The 21,265-nt window shown below is 34.1% G+C and overlaps 1 protein-coding gene across 1 annotated transcript in view; it reads right to left on the reverse strand.

Moving 5' to 3' along the window:
• The window catches only part of LOC145258256 (neuronal acetylcholine receptor subunit alpha-10-like), an 800,162-nt gene that overhangs the window by 36,784 nt on the left and 742,113 nt on the right, over nucleotides 1-21,265 (reverse strand). Inside the window, exon 7 of the mRNA XM_080116238.1 lies at nucleotides 11,776-11,885. Coding sequence (XP_079972364.1) covers nucleotides 11,776-11,885 — 110 coding nt within the window. The remainder of the gene's footprint in view (nucleotides 1-11,775; nucleotides 11,886-21,265) is intronic.

Consider the following 21,265-nt stretch of genomic DNA (forward strand, 5'->3'; position numbering starts at 1 on the left):
TGATAATAATAGCAGTGATAAATAGCGGAAACGAGCGAAGCATATTTTCCCCCATATTTTTGACAGAGGGTAGACACCAGTGAACGAATAATTATGCAATACTTGGAACGAGAATAATCCACCCCTGTAGATAAAATCAAAGGTTCAGTTCGAAATTTCGTGTAGATTCGACAAAAAATTCCTAAATTCGAAGTTTTGAAAATTACAAATTTCTGAATACCATTTATGTAAAATTTCAAATGTTGAGACCCAAAATTAGCTGAATAGTAGCTTACTCCCCGCGACCTTCTTCAGGTGTTAAATACGTTTTCTTTGGTCTACTAAGGAATATGCATTGCAAGAATTAAAACCATGGAGTTGAGGGTGGGTCCGTAGATCACTTTCAATCTTCAGGGGTCATTAAATATTCTTTCTTTTTTTTTTTTTTACTCAATTTTTCGTGATATCTATGCTGATTGTTAATATTAGTGAAAAAATGTTTTACGAAACAAAGTTTTTAAAACACAATGCAAGGGAGACAACTTCAACGGTGTTTTTGTGAAGTTACCTCCCTTGGCCTGAGTATATGTTTTGCAAAGCTACCGCAGAGAACAAAAAAATCCGAACCAAAAGACAGAAAGGAAACTCTCACAGGCCCTTTGCAGAATCAAACGTCTAATACCGTCTGCAAAATATAGAGAACTGACTAAATACCACAGCAGGCTACCACACCTATACGGCCTACCCAAAATTCATAAAGATGGCATCCCACTTAGACCCATCAGCGCCCAAGGCTCAGCATGCCACCCGTTGAGTCGATTCCTAGTGAGGATAATAACCCCAATCGTGGAGAAATCCTCATCATATATCCAGAAAACATACTTTGTTGAGATAATCACTGACTGCCCCATCCATTCCAACTAAATGGTGAGTTTAGACGTTTAGAGTCTATTCACTAAAGTCCCTAATATGGAGACTCTAATGGTAATACAGGAAAAACTGAGCTCAGATAGCACACTAAAAGAATGCACATGCATCCATATTAACAACTTAATGGAGATGTCATCTATCTGTGTGAACACCACACATTTCATGATAGGAACTGATATATACCGACAGAGAGAAGGCCTAGCTATGGGATTGCGACTATCGCCAGTGCCAGCCAACATATATATCTGGAGCATTTTGAGGCAATAGGATCAGCCTCACAAAAACCAACAATTTGATATATGGATGATAGTTTCATACTCTGTCCCCACCAGGAGGACGTCCAAGTACTACTGAAACATGTGAACTCCATCCATTCAGTTCATCATTGAGAAAGAACATGGCAGCAAATTATCCTTTCGATATGTATTTAGAACCCGCATTGATCAGACCTTCATGACATCCATATACCAAAAGCTAATCTTTACAGGACAATACCTTAACTTTAACTGAAACCACCCATGCGCTGTAAAGAAAGGTATAGTCCAATGCCTACAACATCGAGCATGGACAATATGTAATAACAACACTACATATCAAGAGAACATAGTTAGTTTAAGAGACATCAGCCCCAGAAAATCCAGATCAAACACCAAGAGACACCGCCTAAAAACTCACCACGGTCTGCACCCCATACTCGAAGGGCCTATCCAAAAAAATTTAAAAATATGCAGTCGAAACAATATAAAGACAGTGTTTAAGAGTAATTCAACAGTTAGAAAATACTTGATGCAAGTAAAACCCCCAACTGAAAAACTCATGACAAAAAACTGCGTTTATGAGCATTCATGTAAATGTGGGAAACGTTACAAACACGAAACATGCCGCCATGTCAAAGTGAGACTAAAAGAATACAAAAAAGCTGTCACACACGAAGAAATTAAAAAATCAGTTGAGCGAGGGGAGTACCTATTCCTCAATGTGGCATGATGTCAAAATACTAGATACAGAATAAAATTGGCGGATCAGAAAACTCAAAAAGGCAGCACATATGTTAGAAAATAACAATATCATTAGTCGTCTTGGTGTAGAACTTAATAGCATTTGGATCCCCCTAATTACAAATTCAGACGAAAAAGAATAACAAAACATTTGCCGAGCTGCAGGGAGGTAATTACACACAAAAAATTCTTCTTTTGGAGTTGTCTTCCTTGCATTGTGTTTAAAAAAACAAAAACAAAATACGCATGGGTATCGATCCTCTGTCTCGTAAAACATTTTTTTTACAAATATTAACAATTAGTACAGATATCCCCAAAATTGAGGCATATGAAAACCCTAAAAAATATCTTAGTAACCCCTGAAGATTGAACTTTCAGACACGACAGGAAAACAAATGAACACACATCTAAAGAAATGGCAGAAACACTAGAGGATGACGTCCGATCTGTAGTGGAATGGGGACAAAAATGGATGGTCACATTCAATGCTACCAAGACTAAACTCGTTTCCTTCAATAATTACAAGAAATATTCTCTACCACCAATAGCAATGACCAATGACTCTTTATTTGAAAGTACATCCTTTAAACTCCTCGGCCTAACGCTCTCATGAAACATGAGTTTGAACAATTACATCGAGAGTATCGCCAGGACCGCTGCGAAGAAGGTAGGTTCTCTCTACCGTGCTAGAAAGTTACTAACGCCCAAAAGTATCCTATACCTCTATAAGGCCACCATTCGCCCATGTATGGAGTATTGTTGCCATATTTGCGCTGGTGCATCTGCTACTAGTCTCTCGCTCTTTGACAAGGTTCAAAAGAGAGTCGCCAATCTGATAGGTCCTGAACTGTCATCTAAACTTCAGCTTCCGTCCCATCGACGAAATGTTGCATCCCTCTGCCTTTTCTACAAGTACTTTAACAGTGAATGCTCTGACGAACTGTAAGCATTTGTGCCCCCTCGACGTAAATACCTCCGACAAACCCGACAAGCAGCAAAATCTCACCCCTTCACAGTTGAGATCCCTAGATGTAAGAGAGCTTTCTATTCCAGTAGTTTCTTCCCCAGGACAGCTAGACTTTGGAATTCCCTGCTGGCTCCCTGCTGCCCCAACTGTACTGACATGCAGAAGTTCAAGTACAACGTGAACCGACATTTTGCTATCCAACTCCCTACACAGTAACCCTGACGCCTATGTCCCTGATAGTAGCAGCCTACAACAAAGTGGCAATATGTCTTGTTTAGGGTGAAAATGTAATAAAAAAAAAGATAAATAAATAATCTACCGAACCACCCTCCAACCCATGGTTTGAATTCTTGCAATGCAGAACAAACGCCTCTTTTCCTTAGTAGAGAAAAGGAAACATGTATTCAACACCGGAAGAAGGTCGCGAGGTGCAGCAACTGAAAGGTTTATATTTATTTGCTGTCCACTCAGCAAAATGTGGCACAAGGCCGGAAAGTGGTAACCCAGCAGGCTCCCCTAAAGGAGGGGCACTCCTGCAATTTTAAAAATTGCCTGAGTAACCCCGTCGGCATTCCCCGGTCGGGGCGCCTCAGGCAGCAAGCAATAAACTTGCCCCACCGGAAAGCCCAGTGGCAAGGCCTGGGAGGGTGGACCTCCTAGGTATTACCCAGGCGGTGTACCTCAGTCCAACAGGTGCTGGGCCGGTTCCCGGCCCCTCACCTGTTGGGCTGAGTGTCAAGTGACGGATCCTTGACTGGTACTATCCATTTGAAATGCCAATAACACCCAAGATGAGAATAATTGTCGGATTAATCAAAATAATCAATTCTTATTGTTGAGCACTATGTAGTTGAAATGAAAGTCTGTCACTTGTAGTTGAAATGAAAGTCTGTCACTTAAGCTTGCATGTGCAGATCATGATGTTATGATCATTAGATCAATCTGGACGGATATTATGACATTTAAAAATAAATGTTTTAATTTCAATGATGTTTCTTGCTGTTGAGGTTGGCCGTGAGTTTATGTTCCTTGCGAATCATAGCTTCGTGGCCAGGTCAGAATCTTTGGACTAATAGTAATCATGTCACCCTGCACTGATGATTCCCAAAAGGATGAAACACTAGTGCCTGTAGGTATTTAAAAATTATTACACTAATAATAATAAAATGATTATATATATATATATATATATATATATATATATATATATATATATATATATATATATATATTACACTAAACTTTATTGCTTGACAATTATTAAAAATTTTCTTTAATCCATGGATTTTTAATGAATGGCTCATCTCATAGGAATAATGTTATTAGCTAAATAGATGTGGGTAATTATGAATTTTGTTTATTAGCACATAAATTGAAACTAAAATGTGAAATGATAGTTTAAAAAGGATATTCCATGGTTAAATGAATGAGGATACTAGAACAGAATATATATTTTTAGGGAAGTGTTAGAAGATTATCACAATGCAATGAATGGAAAGTTGAGGAAGAAAGACAAATACAATGACTTCTTCCTCTTCGAATAAAGCACTGTCGTAAATGAATTTCACCTGATGATAATTGGCATTGGTGCGAGGCTTGCTGTTTGTGTGTAAATAAACAAGCAGCTCGAGCTCTGTAAATGGATATTTTATGAGGTTGTTTGCGGACACTAATTCCATGGGTCGAAGGTTGGGACTTTAAACTATCAACTTGATAATTGTAGGTTCAATCCCTGGCTACGAGAAGGTGCTGGTCTAGTCGCACCGAGGAGCTGTGATACAGCAAAACAGTACCGTATGTGAATGACTGTATATATATATATATATATATATATATATATAATAATTTAAATTATTATTTTTTAACAGTAATGAACCTTACATAAGAAGTAAAATTTCCACACAGTGATCTACTGTATTTGACAATATTCCATGATATATTCCGTGGAAAGTCCTCTTTATCAAATAGTGGTTGTTTCAAATTTCCTGGGATCATGTGAATCAGGAATTCTAAAATAGGGCCTGGTCGCAGAGAATATCTCAGCAGTAAATTGGATAAAGTTATTTATTTATTTATTTATTCAATGTTGACTGTAAATTTTTATGTTAAATGTGTTATTTTATTATTTTGTTTTATTATTATAGTCTAATATTACCTATTTCTTATTTGTTTGTTTTTCTATAATGCCAATTAGCTATTCACTTATTTATTTCTGTTTATTAATTAATGAGAACACAAGAGCATGGTAGAATATGAAATTGAATCAAAACAAGATAAATTAAATGACGAACTCGTTATATATATATATATATATATATATATATATATATATATATATATATATATATATATATATATATATAAAGAGACTGTTTCGCTGTATCACAGTTCTTCAGTGCGGTTAGACTGCAACTAATACAAGCAGGACTGCAACTTGGAAATGACGTGGAGTTTTTAGTGAGGCCCTTAGATAACGGGATTCATGTACAGACAGACATAACGATAGTGATGATGAAGGAGAGAACACATGTATATATATTACAGTTCTTTTAATACATATTAGAGGAGAGGGAAGTACTTCACTTATGATGATGGTGGGGAGGACACACAATCTATGAAGGGTTACACAATTTTCATTATAAGATGATAAACACAATTACCTTTCGTTCGTGATGAAGGATGACACAAGACAACAGTTACAACATAAGCGATGGCTTCTTTATTCATCTGATCAGTCGGTAGATGATGTCAGGAATTCAACTTTGGATCTAAATGGTTAATCTTGTACCCTTCGCCTCTAAGGGATTCTCCTCTGACTCTTGGCTGATCAACTCTCGGACTGACTCTAAAATCTGAACCCATAGTATCCTATATGGAGAAACGCCCTTTGTCTATGACGTCAGAAGTGTGTTTTCAAACGTGTCTAATTTCACGTGGCTTTTCGTATGTTTGTCCAACACACTCTTGACAAACAAAAGAAGCCTAAATTCTAATCTAACCTATTTTAAACAATATAATTTAATTTGCATTGTTTATTCTTTTACTGACATATTTAATATTCAAATTTCTAAAAGACTTAACAAGAGACTTAATTTCTAACATTCCACTTCTTAAATTAGCATACAGGGTTCGATTCTAGACTTATGCTAATCTCATTTTCACTTATCTAATATTCTTCTTATTTACATAGAAAGGGGATAACCCTTTTCTATGTAACAACTTGACCACTTAGGTGAAAGTCAGCGCTTCTAACCATTATGCTCTTTAGCTGCTGCTAAGATGGCCATTTAAAATACAATGTTTAAACATTATTAAAACGCCCAATCTCTATTTGTTTACACAAATAGCATTGCTTGCATGCTAGCAGTAGTTTGTTATTTTGCTCCTCAATATGCTCAACCCAAAATAGGGAGCATTTATAGTTATCCACATATTGTTTCACTGTATCAAAGCTCTTCAGTGCGGCTAGACTAGCAACTACTATATTTATATTCCTTGAATATTATTAATAGTCATTTTTTATTACAATAATTTTATTAAAGCATTAGATGTTAATTAGGTTTAAACAGATTCTAATATTAGGATCTAGCTTCGGGGTTGTGCTGGTATGTGAAAAAACATTATTTTTCTTAATATTTACTTTTCATATTTATTTATCATAAAAAATTTTATATACCAATCTGGCTTGTTTCTATTCTAGTTCTGTCATTTATCCATTCACCCACGCACCTCTCAAACCGGAAGTTACTACTACTTATACATAGTGTATTTCTACTCTTCTTCTTTTTTTCTATCCTCGTTATTATGATGTTAGGTAGGGGCGATCTGTTATGATTTTTTTTATCATTATAATTTGGATAGGTGATAGTATAATCTGTTAATATTGTTTTATATTATTAAAATGGTACTCGATCTAGTTTATTAGTTTATTTACCTATTTTATTTATTATTATTATTATTATTATTATTATTATTATTATTATTATTATTATTATTATATATTTTTATATTTGTTTTAAAGTGTATGTGCATCCCTACATAACAAGATTGGATGTTCATTTGGAATTGAGAGATTGCAATTATTCAAATTCAGGTATAATAGTTCTGCAGACTGTTTACTGAAATCCACAAAGGGAAATAACTCCTACAGCCATTTTTTTTATTTCTATTAGTTTATTAATTTTTTTGGGGGCAGGGGGGGGGGATTCTCTTGTAATGATGCAAGAAGTGTAATGTTAAATGAAAATTTGTGCTTTTTTTTTAATTTTCTTATCAGTTTGATCAAGTGGAGGATGAAGCATCCTACCGGATGCCAAACATTCACTTGCTAACTCAGATATTCCAATTGAGAGATTGTGACGGTCATTTAAGTGCAATTGTTTGAATTTCTTTTGCATTTGGTTCACCGAGTATATCTGCCAGGTAGTTTTGGAAATTCTATTTCACAAGTCTTGTTCCTATAATAACTAAAATTAAAGAGATCTTCCTCAGATTCCAGTTTTTTTTTCATGTTATACATAAGATCTTGTATTTCGTTATCTTTTCACTTTCAGCTCTGTTTAACCCATCATTATTGGAGACTAGAACTTCTACTAAGGTTGCTTCTTTCTTCTTCTTGTGCTATATTACTATGCCAAGTTTTATAGCTCCATTTCTCAGCGCGTAATTGTAGGAATTTGATGATTACGATATCAAAAAGAACAGCCGAGAGAACAGATCAGAAAATCTCTTGATCAGGAAGATGAGTGGACAAATTTCTTATACACATAGAGAATGAGATCATAGATAGACACGATTGTCTCTGAAGTTAGTGAACTGGTGACATGAGGTTAAATGAAGATGACATCATCTGATGCTGCATAATTGAATAAAATACTCATTTGTTCAGATAAAACAGAGACTTGCGTCTGTCGTTTGTGTATAAAAGTCTTTGTGTCAGACACGCAAACGAGATAATGCTAAAAGGTAGATTCGATTTTAATTGTAATGAAATGACAATCGGTTCATATACTGTAGACATCTTTCAGAGGAAGAGTAAACCAATTATTTACGATATACATCACGTAAATAATTGTCGTATGAAGTTAATGAGTTATGAACATCATGAGCAAAAATACAACACAAATAAAATGTCTATTCAATTTGATGTCACCTATATTTACACCCGATTTATATTCAATTTTTTTAAACCTTCCGGCTAATATAACAGAAATGGACTTGAGTGGACAAGTTGCATATTAAGACTCTCTCTTCTGATCGCCTTGTGGATCACTGTTGTGATTTTGTCATTGAAGTGAGGCATTTTCAAGGAGCAAGTGTTGGATGTAAAACTTTCTGGTCATTTTTTAGGGTTCCTGAATTGATTGATGACGGAGTTAGGGTTTTCATTTATTTTCAGCACCTGATGGAACTGTTTAGTACAGTCAGACTAGTATGTAAAAATACTAGTTCTGGATGCAAATTATTTCATTGGCTGCATATCCATTTTTGACTCTGAATGGAAGAGCCAATATGTCATGCAGAAAGACGTTTCTGCTAGCTTCCTTCCTGTAGAATTTGGTTATAATTTTTCTCTCGCCAGAAAGCTTAAGATTAAAGTAAAAACAAACATTTCATCCCTTGCATTGTGATAGGCTTCTGACACTTCTCTAAATATATAACCCCCACAACGCTTCAAGCAAACTATAAGCTTGGCTTGTGTTAAAAAGGCTAGACACATCTATGTGTTGCTGACAATACAATGATTTATGTTATACTTTGCCTTTCCACTGATTTAGTCATAAGAAAGTTTTTGAGGTGGAAAGGTTCTACTAGTGGACAGCTACTATACATTGCAGCACAATGGAGTGTGTAAATTAGACCATAAAACATTGAATATTGAATGTAGCAGCAAGTCCTGAGAACATGTTTACCAGAAAGAACAGTTAGAAATAAGTCATACACCATCCACTACAACTATTTAATCTCTACAGCTATGTACCTAGAAAATGGCGCTATTAAACTTGACTTAGTGATATGGGATAAGAAGGAGAAAGAAACGATCTTAGTTGAAGTTAGTGTCTCCAATAATGCGAACTTAAACAGAACTGAGAGATAACGAAATGCCAAGGTATAATGTATGGCCTGAAAATGAACTTAAATCTTAGAAAGATCTCCATTATTGCAATAATTATAGGAGCGACCACTCAAGGAAAATAATTTTATGCATGTCTGACTGTCAGGAAATAAATTCGTTTTGTTTTTAACATAAAATGGATGAATGAAGATGGGGAGTTGACGAAATTTCTGAACTTCCGTCTTTTGCAGAGGGCACTGGAAATGAAATTACAATAAAATAGTAGTCAAGACATTTTTGACATCGAAATAATCTAATTTGGATGAATCATGTGTTAATTAGTGACTACATTTGCTCACTTATCTCAATCCACTTTAGCAGATTCTTTTCATGTTCAGTAGGTTTATAGCTAGAACTGAAATGTGTCTGCACATGTGTAGTAAAACATGTACGATTAGAGATTTATTGGAATTAGTATTTAATGAAAGCATGAACACAAATTGGATCATATTCAATCATCAGTTTGCCACAAACAATCATTCTAAGTCAACTGGATTTTAACGGGCTAAAAACTCTAATATATATGCTGTTACCCAACCATAACAAAGAATGGTCGGGGTAACTCCTAACCAAGTTGCCAATCAACGGTTGATGAACAGCAAACCATTGAACAATGAGTGTGGATGTTTAAAACAAATAAAGACTGTAAGATTACTATGCAACAATTAGATGACATCTTCCTACTATTTACGAGGAAGGAACTTAATTCCGCTATGAAACGTCTTAAAGCAGGTAAGAGATGATACAATAGTTGGGCCATAGGACACTCGAATGAACTCTGATACTCTAGAAAAACTGCACCACTGTGTATCAAATCCCTACGATCTGGAGCCAAAATATTTATCGTTGTTTTTTTTTTTTTTGTTTTTTTTTTTACACAGTGATCACCACTTATCAAGGCCCGGAAGCCACTCAGGGATAAGGGGCCAAAGAACTGAATCTGGCTACTAGTACTGCTCTGTTTCCTATTCAAGTTCTATGAATTGCCACCAACATGAAGTTTTCGACCTGGTATAAGTGGCTTTCAATAAGTTTCGAGACTTTTTTTAGAGTATGTTATTTTTATAAATGTTATGAGACTGATGTTTATGATTTCATGTTCAAATGAACAGCTGCAGCAGGAATTGGATTACACCCTACTAAAACCTGATTGTCACTGCTGGTGAATTTCAAAAATGCAATCTGGATATGAGGACATTTTAGAAGAACGATTTGAAATAACATTCTGTTTTAAACTTGGAAAAATGCCACAGAAACATATGGCAGTCTTCAGACTGCTTTCGGATCATCTTACATGAATCTTGCATCAGTTTTTGAGTGGCATAAGAGATTCAAGGAAGGCAGGGAGTCTGTGAGAGATGATGAGAGGTGTGGCAGGAGTAACGAAGTTAGAACACCAGAGTTAATTGTCTAAGTAAAGAATTTTATGGATAAGGACTATCGCATGTCTATAGAGACAATAAATGCACAGTCTGATGTCAGTGTGAGAACTGTTCACACAGTTATTCACGAGAGAATAATTATGCGGAAGATTTGCGCGAAATTTATGCCACAGATGATCATAAAGAAAGACGTTCTCCTGATAACAGAAAAATGGTCGAACTAATCAATTCAGGACTTGCAGTTTTTAATGCGCTGATGGCCTTAATGCCTGCTGGATCTACTGCTACGACCTAGGAAACAAGTGATAGAGTTTCTAGTGGAAGCATGCTTATTCTCCCACACCCTGATTTGATGATCCCTTTTCCTTTTTTTATAGTATGAGCATGATCTACATGATTTTCATCAGCTACATCACTGGACAGGTAGTCAACAAGGAATACTATGTTGAGTTTTCAACGGATTTTAGGAAGAAATTCCGTCGGCCAGAACTTTTCAAATATATATATATATATATATATATATATATATATATATATATATATATATATATATATATATATATATAGTGGAACCTCAGGATACGGTGGCCCTAGGATACGTTTTCCAATGTCATGATGTGGGATGCAATGTTTTTCCGGCTCCTGGCTAGGGTCTTTGCCCCGCCTTATGGTGTTATTTATAATGTTATTTGATTATATACATGTGTATTATATACTGTAATGGATTTTGTTAATATTAATGTTTTAACCGGGTTCTATTATATATATATATATATATATATATATATATATATATATATATATATATATATATATATATAATGTTAGAAGTCCACGTATGCTTCTAGGATAGTGATTTAAAGGTTATAATTTTTTTTGAAGCATGAAAAATGATGTTACTTTTTGTATTTAATATTTTTATTGTTATTTTTTTATATTTCAAGCGGACCTCCGCTCTTAGTCACAAAAAAGTATCGAAATGACCAAGAGCGGAGGTCCGTTTGAAATATAAAAAATAACAATAAAATATTAAATACAAAAAGTAACATCATTTTTCATGCTTCAAAACCCCCTCATAACCTTTAAATCTATATATATATATATATATATATATATATATATATATATATATATATATATATATATATATATATATATGTTGTCCAAATTAGACGATATTATAGTAAAATAATCAATATTCCTTCAGATAGTGCATTATAAAATAATAAATAATAAATGTGCCTCATCTTTGTATATGTGTGTGTGTAAATGAACTTTTAATCCATTTCATATTTAAAATCAATTTGTAAAGTTCAACAAATAGAAAGTTACGTTTGACTGACTTTCAATTTAATTGTCAGTAAAAAGGTTCCTTATTTCAGATCAACAATTAAAGGCACTTACTTGTTGTATATAAAAGTGTCCGGCAGCCAAACATTTTTGGCTGGAACTCGTAAAGACCGCACACTGTTGTATTTCTGAGGTTCCCAGTATAAATTTTCGTCGGACCATTCCTAAAAGACAAAAAAAAAAAACACATTTATATCACATTTTCCTTTTACATGTTACTAAACAGACATTTTATTTTCAAATTAAATTTTCACATTTAATCGGTTTTACTAAATTAAGTTACACATTAAAAACTCACGGCAACAAAATTAAACAATTACAGCAATAAATAATGAATGAATCATACATGTATTTGTAAATCATATTTATTTCATTAAAAGTTACTTATCGTCTAACATATGAAGTTATCATCTCTGATTTTCAAATAGCATAACCGAAATTGATGATGCTTTTGATTAACAAGTTTTATCATTCGTATTCTGTTATTCGATTAAAAAAGAAAATGGACTTCGTTTTGCTTTCTTTCAGAAGATTTATTAAATGGCAGCATTGTTTCTACTTTCAACAAAAATACAAATCAGCTTACAGCATTAATAAAATAAACTTCCTGCTTTATCATTTATTTATTTGTGGACTATTATCCTCATTTTTTTTTTGTTGTTGTTGTTTAACTAAAAAAAAAAAAGATCAGGATAGAAGTCCACAAATAAAGAAAATATACAAATTACTCATCTCCAAAGAATTCCAATAATTAAATAATAGATAAAAAAATCCCATTCCTTTTTCTTTTCCATGGTTATTACTTATGCATTTTTAACATTATTTCATTATCGTCGATGCAAATAGATTTTTAAAATGTATTATAATTAATATCTTTTTTATTTGTATGAATTTCTATTAACTCTTGACCCCAATCGCAGGTGTCCTTGCACAAAATAACAAGATACTTCAAAACGGTTGTTTGGAAAACCATGAGATGTGTCCGATCATAAAAATGTTTGGAAGATCATGAGATGTGTCATATCATAAAAATGTTTGGAACACCATGAGATGTGTCCGATCATAAAAATGTTTGGAAGATCATGAGATGTGTCAGATCATAAAAATGTTTGGAAGATCATGAGATGTGTCATATCATAAAAATGTTTGGAACACCATGAGATGTGTCAGATCATAAAAATGTTTGGAAAACCATAGGATGTGTCAGATCATAAAAATGTTTGGAAGATCATGAGATGTGTCAGATCATAAAAATGTTTGGAAAACCATGAGATGTGTCAGATCATAAAAATGTTTGGAAGATCATGAGATGTGTCAGATCATAAAAATGTTTGGAAAACCATGAGATGTGTCAGATCATAAAAATGTTTGGAAGATCATAAGATGTTTCAGATCATAAAAATGTTTGGAAGATCATGAGATGTGTCAGATCATTAAAATGTTTGGAAGATCATGAGATGTGTCAGATCATAAAAATGTTTGGAAGATCATGAGATGTGTCAGATCATGAAAAAGTTTGGAAGATCATGAGATGTGTCAGATCATTAAAATGTTTGGAACACCATGAGATGTGTCAGATCATTAAAATGTTTGGAAGATCATGAGATGTGTCGTGTCAGATCATAAAAATGTTTGGAAGATCATGAGATGTGTCAGATCATAAAAATGTTTGGAAGACCATGAGATGTGTCAGATCATAAAAATGTTTGGAAGATCATGAGATGTGTCAGATAATAAAAATGTTTGGAAAACCATGAGATGTGTCAGATCATAAAAATGTTTGGAAGATCATGAGATGTGTCAGATCATAAAAAAGTTTGGAAGATCATGAGATGTTTCAGATCATAAAAATGTTTGGAAAACCATAGGATGTGTCAGATCATAAAAATGTTTGGAAGATCATGAGATGTGTCAGATAATAAAAATGTTTCAAAAACCATGAGATGTGTTAGATCATAAAAATGTTTGGAAGATCATGAGATGTGTCAGATCATAAAAAATGTTTGGAAAACCATGAGATGTGTCAGATCATAAAAATGTTTGGAAGATCATGAGATGTGTCAGATCATAAAAATGTTTGGAAAACCATGAGATGTGTCAGATCATAAAAATGTTTGGAAGATCATAAGATGTTTCAGATCATAAAAATGTTTGGAAGATCATGAGATGTGTCAAATCATTAAAATGTTTGGAAGATCATGAGATGTGTCAGATCATAAAAATGTTTGGAAAACCATGAGATGTGTCAGATCATAAAAATGTTTGGGAGATCATGAGATGTGTCAGATCATAAAAATGTTTGCAAGATCATGAGATGTGTCAGATCATAAAAATGTTTGGAAAACCATGAGATGTGTCAGATCATAAAAATGTTTGGAAGATCATGAGATGTGTCAGATCAAAAAAAGGTTTGGAAGATCATGAGATGTTTCAGATCATAAAAATGTTTGGAAAACCATAGGATGTGTCAGATCATAAAAATGTTTGGAAGATCATAAGATGTGTCAGATAATAAAAATGTTTGGAAAACCATGAGATGTGTTAGATCATAAAAATGTTTGGAAGATCATGAGATGTGTCAGATCATAAAAATGTTTGGAAAACCGTGAGATGTGTCAGATCATAAAAATGTTTGGAAGATCATAAGATGTTTCAGATCATAAAAATGTTTGGAAGGTCATGAGATGTGTCAAATCATTAAAATGTTTGGAAGATCATGAGATGTGGCAGATCATAAAAATGTTTGGAAGACCATGAGATGTGTCAGATCATTAAAATGTTTGGAAGATCATGAGATGTGTCAGATCAAAAAAATGTTTGGAACACCATGAGATGTGTTAGATCATTAAAATGTTTGGAAGATCATGAGGTGTCAGATAATAAAAATGTTTGGAAGATCATGAGATGTGTCAGATCATAAAAATGTTTGGAAGATCATAAGATGTGTCAGATCATAAAAATGTTTGGAAAACCATGAGATGTGTCAGATCATAAAAATGTTTGGAAGATCATGAGATGTGTCAGATCATAAAAATGTTTGGAAGATCATGAGATGTGTCAGATCAAAAAAATGTTTGGAACACCATGAGATGTGTTAGATCATTAAAATGTTTGGAAGATCATGAGGTGTCAGATAATAAAAATGTTTGGAAGATCATGAGATGTGTCAGATCATAAAAATGTTTGGAAGATCATAAGATGTGTCAGATCATAAAAATGTTTGGAAAACCATGAGATGTGTCAGATCATAAAAATGTTTGGAAGATCATGAGATGTGTCAGATCATAAAAATGTTTGGAAGATCATGAGATGTGTCAGATCATAAAAATGTTTGGAACACCATGAGGTGTGTTAGATCATTAAAATGTTTGGAAGATCATGAGATGTGTCAGATCATAAAAATGTTTGGAAGATCATGAGATGTGTCAGATCATAAAAATGTTTGGAAGACCATGAGATGTGTCAGATCATAAAAATGTTTGGAAGATCATGAGATGTGTCAGATCATAAAAATGTTTGGAAGATCACGAGATGTGTCAGATCATAAAAATGTTTGGAAGATCATGAGATGTGTCAGATCATAAAAAAGTTTGGAAAATCATGAGATGTGTCAGATAATAAAAATGTTTGGAAAACCATGAGATGTGTTAGATCATAAAAATGTTTGGAAGATCATGAGATGTGTCAGATCATGAAAATGTTTGGAAAACCATGAGATGTGTCAGATCATGAAAATGTTTGGAAGATCATGAGATGTGTCAGATCATAAAAATGTTTGGAAAACCATGAGATGTGTCAGATAATAAAAATGTTTGGAAAACCATGAGATGTGTCAGATCATAAAAATGTTTGGAAGATCATGAGATGTGTCAGATAATAAAAATGTTTGGAAAACCATGAGATGTGTCAGATCATAAAAATGTTTGGAAAACCATGAGATGTGTCAGATCATAAAAATGTTTGGAAGATCATGAGATGTGTCAGATAATAAAAAAGTTTGGAAAACCATGAGATGTGTCAGATGATAAAAATGTTTGGAAGATCATGAGATGTGTCAGATCATAAAAATGTTTGGAAAACCATGAGATGTGTCAGATCATGAAAATGTCACATTAAATAATGACTTTCGTTCACATGCTGAACAGTGTGCAAACGAGGCAACTTAATGACTCAAAGCAGAAGCATTGAAGCACATGTTTTTACATGGAATTTCTAAATTTAATATTTAATATTTAATTTTGTGCATTCCGCTGATACATTCACTACAAATCCTATACAAATAAGCAAACGTTTTAGATGCTAGAAATTATTGTATGCGTTAAATAGTCATATTTAAGAGAAGGAATATCGAAATGGACAGAAAACACATTGGTTTACAGGTATTTAGAACTCTTGATATTTTGTAAATTTATAATAATGTGTTGAATAAAGGAGACTCCACAAATCTCCCACTATCCAACAACCACGAGATCGCTAGCATGGAAACTGGAGAGGCTGGACTATTTGCTGAGTGGTTCACATCCAACTTCATCTTATACCCGACAACTCTATCTTATACCACACTAATTTGCCTTTGGAGAAGAAAAACTACATTCAATCATTTAAAATCACTCCTTCTCATTTCCATGACACCAGAAAGGACTTTGACACGGCCAAGACCTTTTCTGTAAAGTTTGGAGAATTATGGCCTACATCACCGGATCTCTTTACAAGGGGAACATTTTCTTCCTTGATCACCGCTTTCTACCATACACATGAATGTCTTTTGCTGGCTCTTTTTCCGTGTTCAGTAACTCTCACCATTTCACGTGGCTTTTGTAGGTTCTCTATAAAACATGCCACGCCTCTTGTGTTTTCTTCTTCTGGTTTTCCACGCTGGTAGCAGAGAAAGCATATTTTTTTATTCTTTGAGGTGAGGTTGTTTGTAGCATTAGTACTACAAAATCTCATCCCTGCTATACTAATAAGGCAATGCTCTGCTGAGCTAGCTCTTGTTCTCTCCAAACTCTGCATTAAATGCCATGCCGAATCTTGTGTTTTGGGTAGTTGGAATTTTATTATTCCTGAAATTCATATACGATCTCCCAGATTAAATTTCATTCGAGATAGGTTTATCTACTGATGACATCACACTCTATAACATGCATGCGGGAAAAAATGAATGTACAAGGTAATGAATAAGAATTTAGAAACTGACTTCTAGTCTGTAGTGTAATAGGGATGTAAATAGATCATAACATTTAATGCTATAAAAACGAAACTTCTTTCCTTTTACAAGTACAAGAGAGCTTCTCAAACACTGATTGCCATGATTAATAACATTTTAATAACAGCTAATCATTGACTTAACATTCACAAGCAACATGAATTGGAACATATACACTGAAGACAATGCCAACGCTGCTGCAAAGAAGGTGGACTCTTTCTGCAGTACTAAAAAAAAATATGCACACCTGACAGTGTCCTGTATATCTACAAAGCCACCATTCGCGCATGCGTGAAGTAGTTCGATATCTGGGCTGGTACATCTACCACTAGTCTCCCTCTTTAAGACATCTACCACTAGTGTCTCTCTCTTTAAGAGAGTCTTCAAAAAGAGTCTCTAATCAAACAGATCCAGATGTTTTTTTACAATGCCTGTCACATCGATGCAAGATTATCCGTGTACTTGTTTTACATGTACTGGATTCTGCTTTAATCAACTTGTAGCATGAAAAGAACAAAAGTAATGCTTAGAAGTATGGTCTAATTATTACAGAACTCATGGTGCACGATTTCCATCCACTGAAGGAGTTAATACCCAGGAGAATTGTGTCATTAAGAACAGATATATATTGCATTATCACACAATTACGTCCAAGGATGGAGCACAGTTGTCACAGCTGCTAAAAACACTCTATCCTGCCTTGCCAGAGTACAAAATAGACTTCGTGGCTTAATGGGAGGCGTCCTTTTCTCTTCCGTGCAACCTCTCTCCCACAGGAGAGACGTTGCGAGCCTGTCTTTGTTTTATCATTACTTCCATGGCAGGTGCTCGTCTGAGCTCCAATCCCTGGCCCCTCTCGCCGATCTTTCACGAAAAACACCCGTCTAGCTGAAACCACTGTCAAAAATTTTCCCCACTCTTTATTTGTGCCAAAACCAAAACGTAGATTCCATGAACAAAGCTTCTTGCTTAGAAGTGCACGATTGTGGAACTCTCTTCCGTCTGCCTGTTTCCCATCTGACTACAACTTGGATGTCTTCAAGTCAAAAATAAACAAATTCCTGATGAACCGCCCCCTTAAGTAGACACTTTATCAAATCTCAACATTAACGTACTGTACACGCAATAACCCTTATCTCGAGTGGCTTCCGGGCCTTGATAAGTGGTGACAACCTTGTAAAAAAACAAAACAAAGAAGAGGGGGTAATGTCTGGAAAGATGATACTATGAAAAAGTAATGAAAATATACTTTCAATTAAGCATTATTAGATATAGTATAATAGTACATTAATAGCGTAATAGTAAAGTGTCGGCTTCAGACAGACTGGTACCAAATCTCCATTAGAAACCGGCTAATAAAAACAACAAACTATGCAGTTGACTATTATCCAAAAAGTCTGAATTCTGTGAAAAGATCAAAACTCTTTTATGTTTCTCATCTATGACTTTTCACCTTTCCCGAACTTTCCATCCTCTTTATCTATTTGAGGTCTTTTTCTTCATTTCATTCATGGTGTCACACAGAAAAAGAAAATAATGCATAAAACACATTCTCGAGTTTGTCATGACCTAATTTCGCAGAAACCATAACGTTTGAAATCTGCAGAAAGCAAGCGATCAAAGTTCAAAACGGAAAGTAATGGCGACACAAAAGATAACAAAAAAATTGTGAAGTTTGGTTGAATCGATTATGAAGGGGGAGTGACGGATCTATTGACTGTTCACAAAGCGGATCGTCTGATCTCTGGCGCTTTCATGTTTATCTGTGTTATAATCGAGTATGTTTGTCTCTTTGTCGGTCACTTATAGATTCTAACGATACTCGAAATAATTGCGCTAAATTCGATAGAAAGCATCCTTGAGAGAGTGTATCATAAATGGGTGCATATTATACTACTGCTACTACTACTGTTGCTACTACTACTACTACTACTACTACTACTACAATCAATAAAAAGTTTTGCGCTCTAAATCTATCAGTCATAATTCTACAAAATTTGGCATGAAGTATCCTGGGGAGTTTTATATTAGAGTCACCACTTATCAAGGCATGAAGGCTACTTCAGGATAAGTGTTATTTAAGATGACAACTCAACAAGTACTTGTTTACATTAGACTTGAAAAAACGTAGTATTCAGCTGGAAAGCAGTCCGCAGTAGAGAATCCTACAGGTGAATAGTTCTAAGAAACTTTGCTCATAGTATCGCTCAGAGTACTATTTCCTGCCTTACCAAAGTACAAAGCCGATTTCTATAAAAATCTAGAAAAAGTTCATCCTTTCTTTCTCCTTACAACTCATTTTCTTGTCATAGAAGAAAGGTTGTTTGACTTTCTCTAATCTCGTTATTTCATGGAAGGAACTCTAATTGGCCCCTCCTTTTAAGCCATTCCTTATAATAATCGGGTTTCTTACCAAAACAGATGTTCCATGCGTCTAGCGTCGGGCGTAAGTTCCATGTACAAAGCTTCTTTGTAAAGGCGTCTCATCTGTGGAACATATTGCTGCGAGATTGCTTCCTTACCGATTACAACTTGGTTATCGATCAAATTCAATATCATCAAATTCTATGGATTGCTACAAACGCAATGTATACAATTGATTAATATTAGTACTCCTATAGTGTTGCATAGTTTGGTCTGGAAATCATTTCTATGTGATAAACCATTATCCTAAAATCGCTTTTGGCCTTGATAGGTGGTAATAAACATTGTAGTTTAATAATTGTAAAACCTTTAAATAGGTAGTTGTAAACAAAACAGGTTAACATTTCACTGACACATTTTTTATACGCATGCACGTTATGCATTACAGCCTCGTATTTCTTCCATGTTGGAAATATCGGTATTATAGAGAGGTAACCACTCATTTGCGCTTAGCACAGGAAGCCGATTCTATCGACGTTAGTTTTTTTTACGAAGTGCCGCTGTCATCCCACGTAAAGAGTTTGTTAAATCCAAATATCCATCCATCTGATATTGATCAGGTTGAACGTTGCTTAACTTAGGTGATCTAACCTGAACCGATGTAACAATGTGACTATGACGTAATCAAATTTTTAAAATCTTTTTAATATTATGTTATATACTTTGGTTTAAATTTTATAGCCATCGTATGTTGATTGCTTAAAAGACAAATATAATTCCATGAGACAATCTGCATTTGAAGTCTTTGGACTAACAGTCTAAATATTGTTGACAAGCATTTTTGTTATTCTATTTATCTATTTATCATTAATTATATATATATATATATATATATATATATATATATATATATATATAGATTGATGGATAGATAGATATAAATAATATTTTATTTATAAAGACAAATATTACATAGTTGCTACACTGAGCATGCTAATGTTTCGACAATTAGTTGGCAAAAACCAAGTCCTCATCAGGCGACGTAATATTGCTTAATGCCACTGAAAACTACTGAATGTATTTTTTTTATAAAAATAAAATGTTAAATTTAAAATTAAAAAAGGGAGAGGTGATAGGTTAAGTGACATTTTAGACTCCAAATATAAGAAGCGATAGGGGGAAAGAGAGCGTCAAAACTAAACAGGGTAAAAGGGGGAATTTAAATGAAAACAAAAATAAAAGGAAGATAAAAAAAGAGAGAGACAAAGAAAAGAAAACAAAGGAAAAGAAAAAAAAAAAGAAAAAAGAAAAAGAAAGGAACTGAGAAACAGAAGAGGGGGGAGGGTTCAGCGTGATTACATTGTCATAAGAAATGGAAGGAGGGTGAATACATTTGAAATCATTTATAAATAAGGTAGGGAAAGTGTAAAAAAGAACTTGAGTTTTGCCCACTGCAGAGTAACATTAAGAAAGAAAGAAGAGGTCGGCTCATATATATATATATATATATATATATATATATATATATATATATATATATATATATATAAAGAGAGAGTGAGTCATCGACAAATAGCTGTTTCGCCGTATTACGGTTCTTCTTTGTAGCTAAATGTGACTAATATCTGCAAGGATTCGAAACTCGATCATTTCATTTGCTATTGTAATCAGTCGTCGGGCATTTCATCCCTACGTTATTACGTTCACCCCAGCAGTAAGTGAAATTATGTTTGTATATTGTTTTTAAGAAGAAAAAAAGTTAAATATGATTCACCATTAACAGGATATACGATGCGCTGGGATTATAGTTGGAAAACTGAGTGGCTAAGTGAGCAGTAAGATGTTTGTTCACATAACATTTAGAGTTTTCGCATGTTTGGTGTGGTCGTGAAAACAGAGTGCAGAAAAGAATACTAAAGGCAAGAGGTCCGAGGAAATAAGTTATTGAGATACAAAATCTTTCTGCGTCTAGAG

This window comes from Euprymna scolopes, chromosome 33 (assembly GCF_053919585.1).
Source record: "Euprymna scolopes isolate OS-2025 chromosome 33, ASM5391958v1, whole genome shotgun sequence".
In the NCBI taxonomy this organism is placed as follows: Eukaryota; Metazoa; Mollusca; class Cephalopoda; order Sepiida; family Sepiolidae; genus Euprymna; species Euprymna scolopes.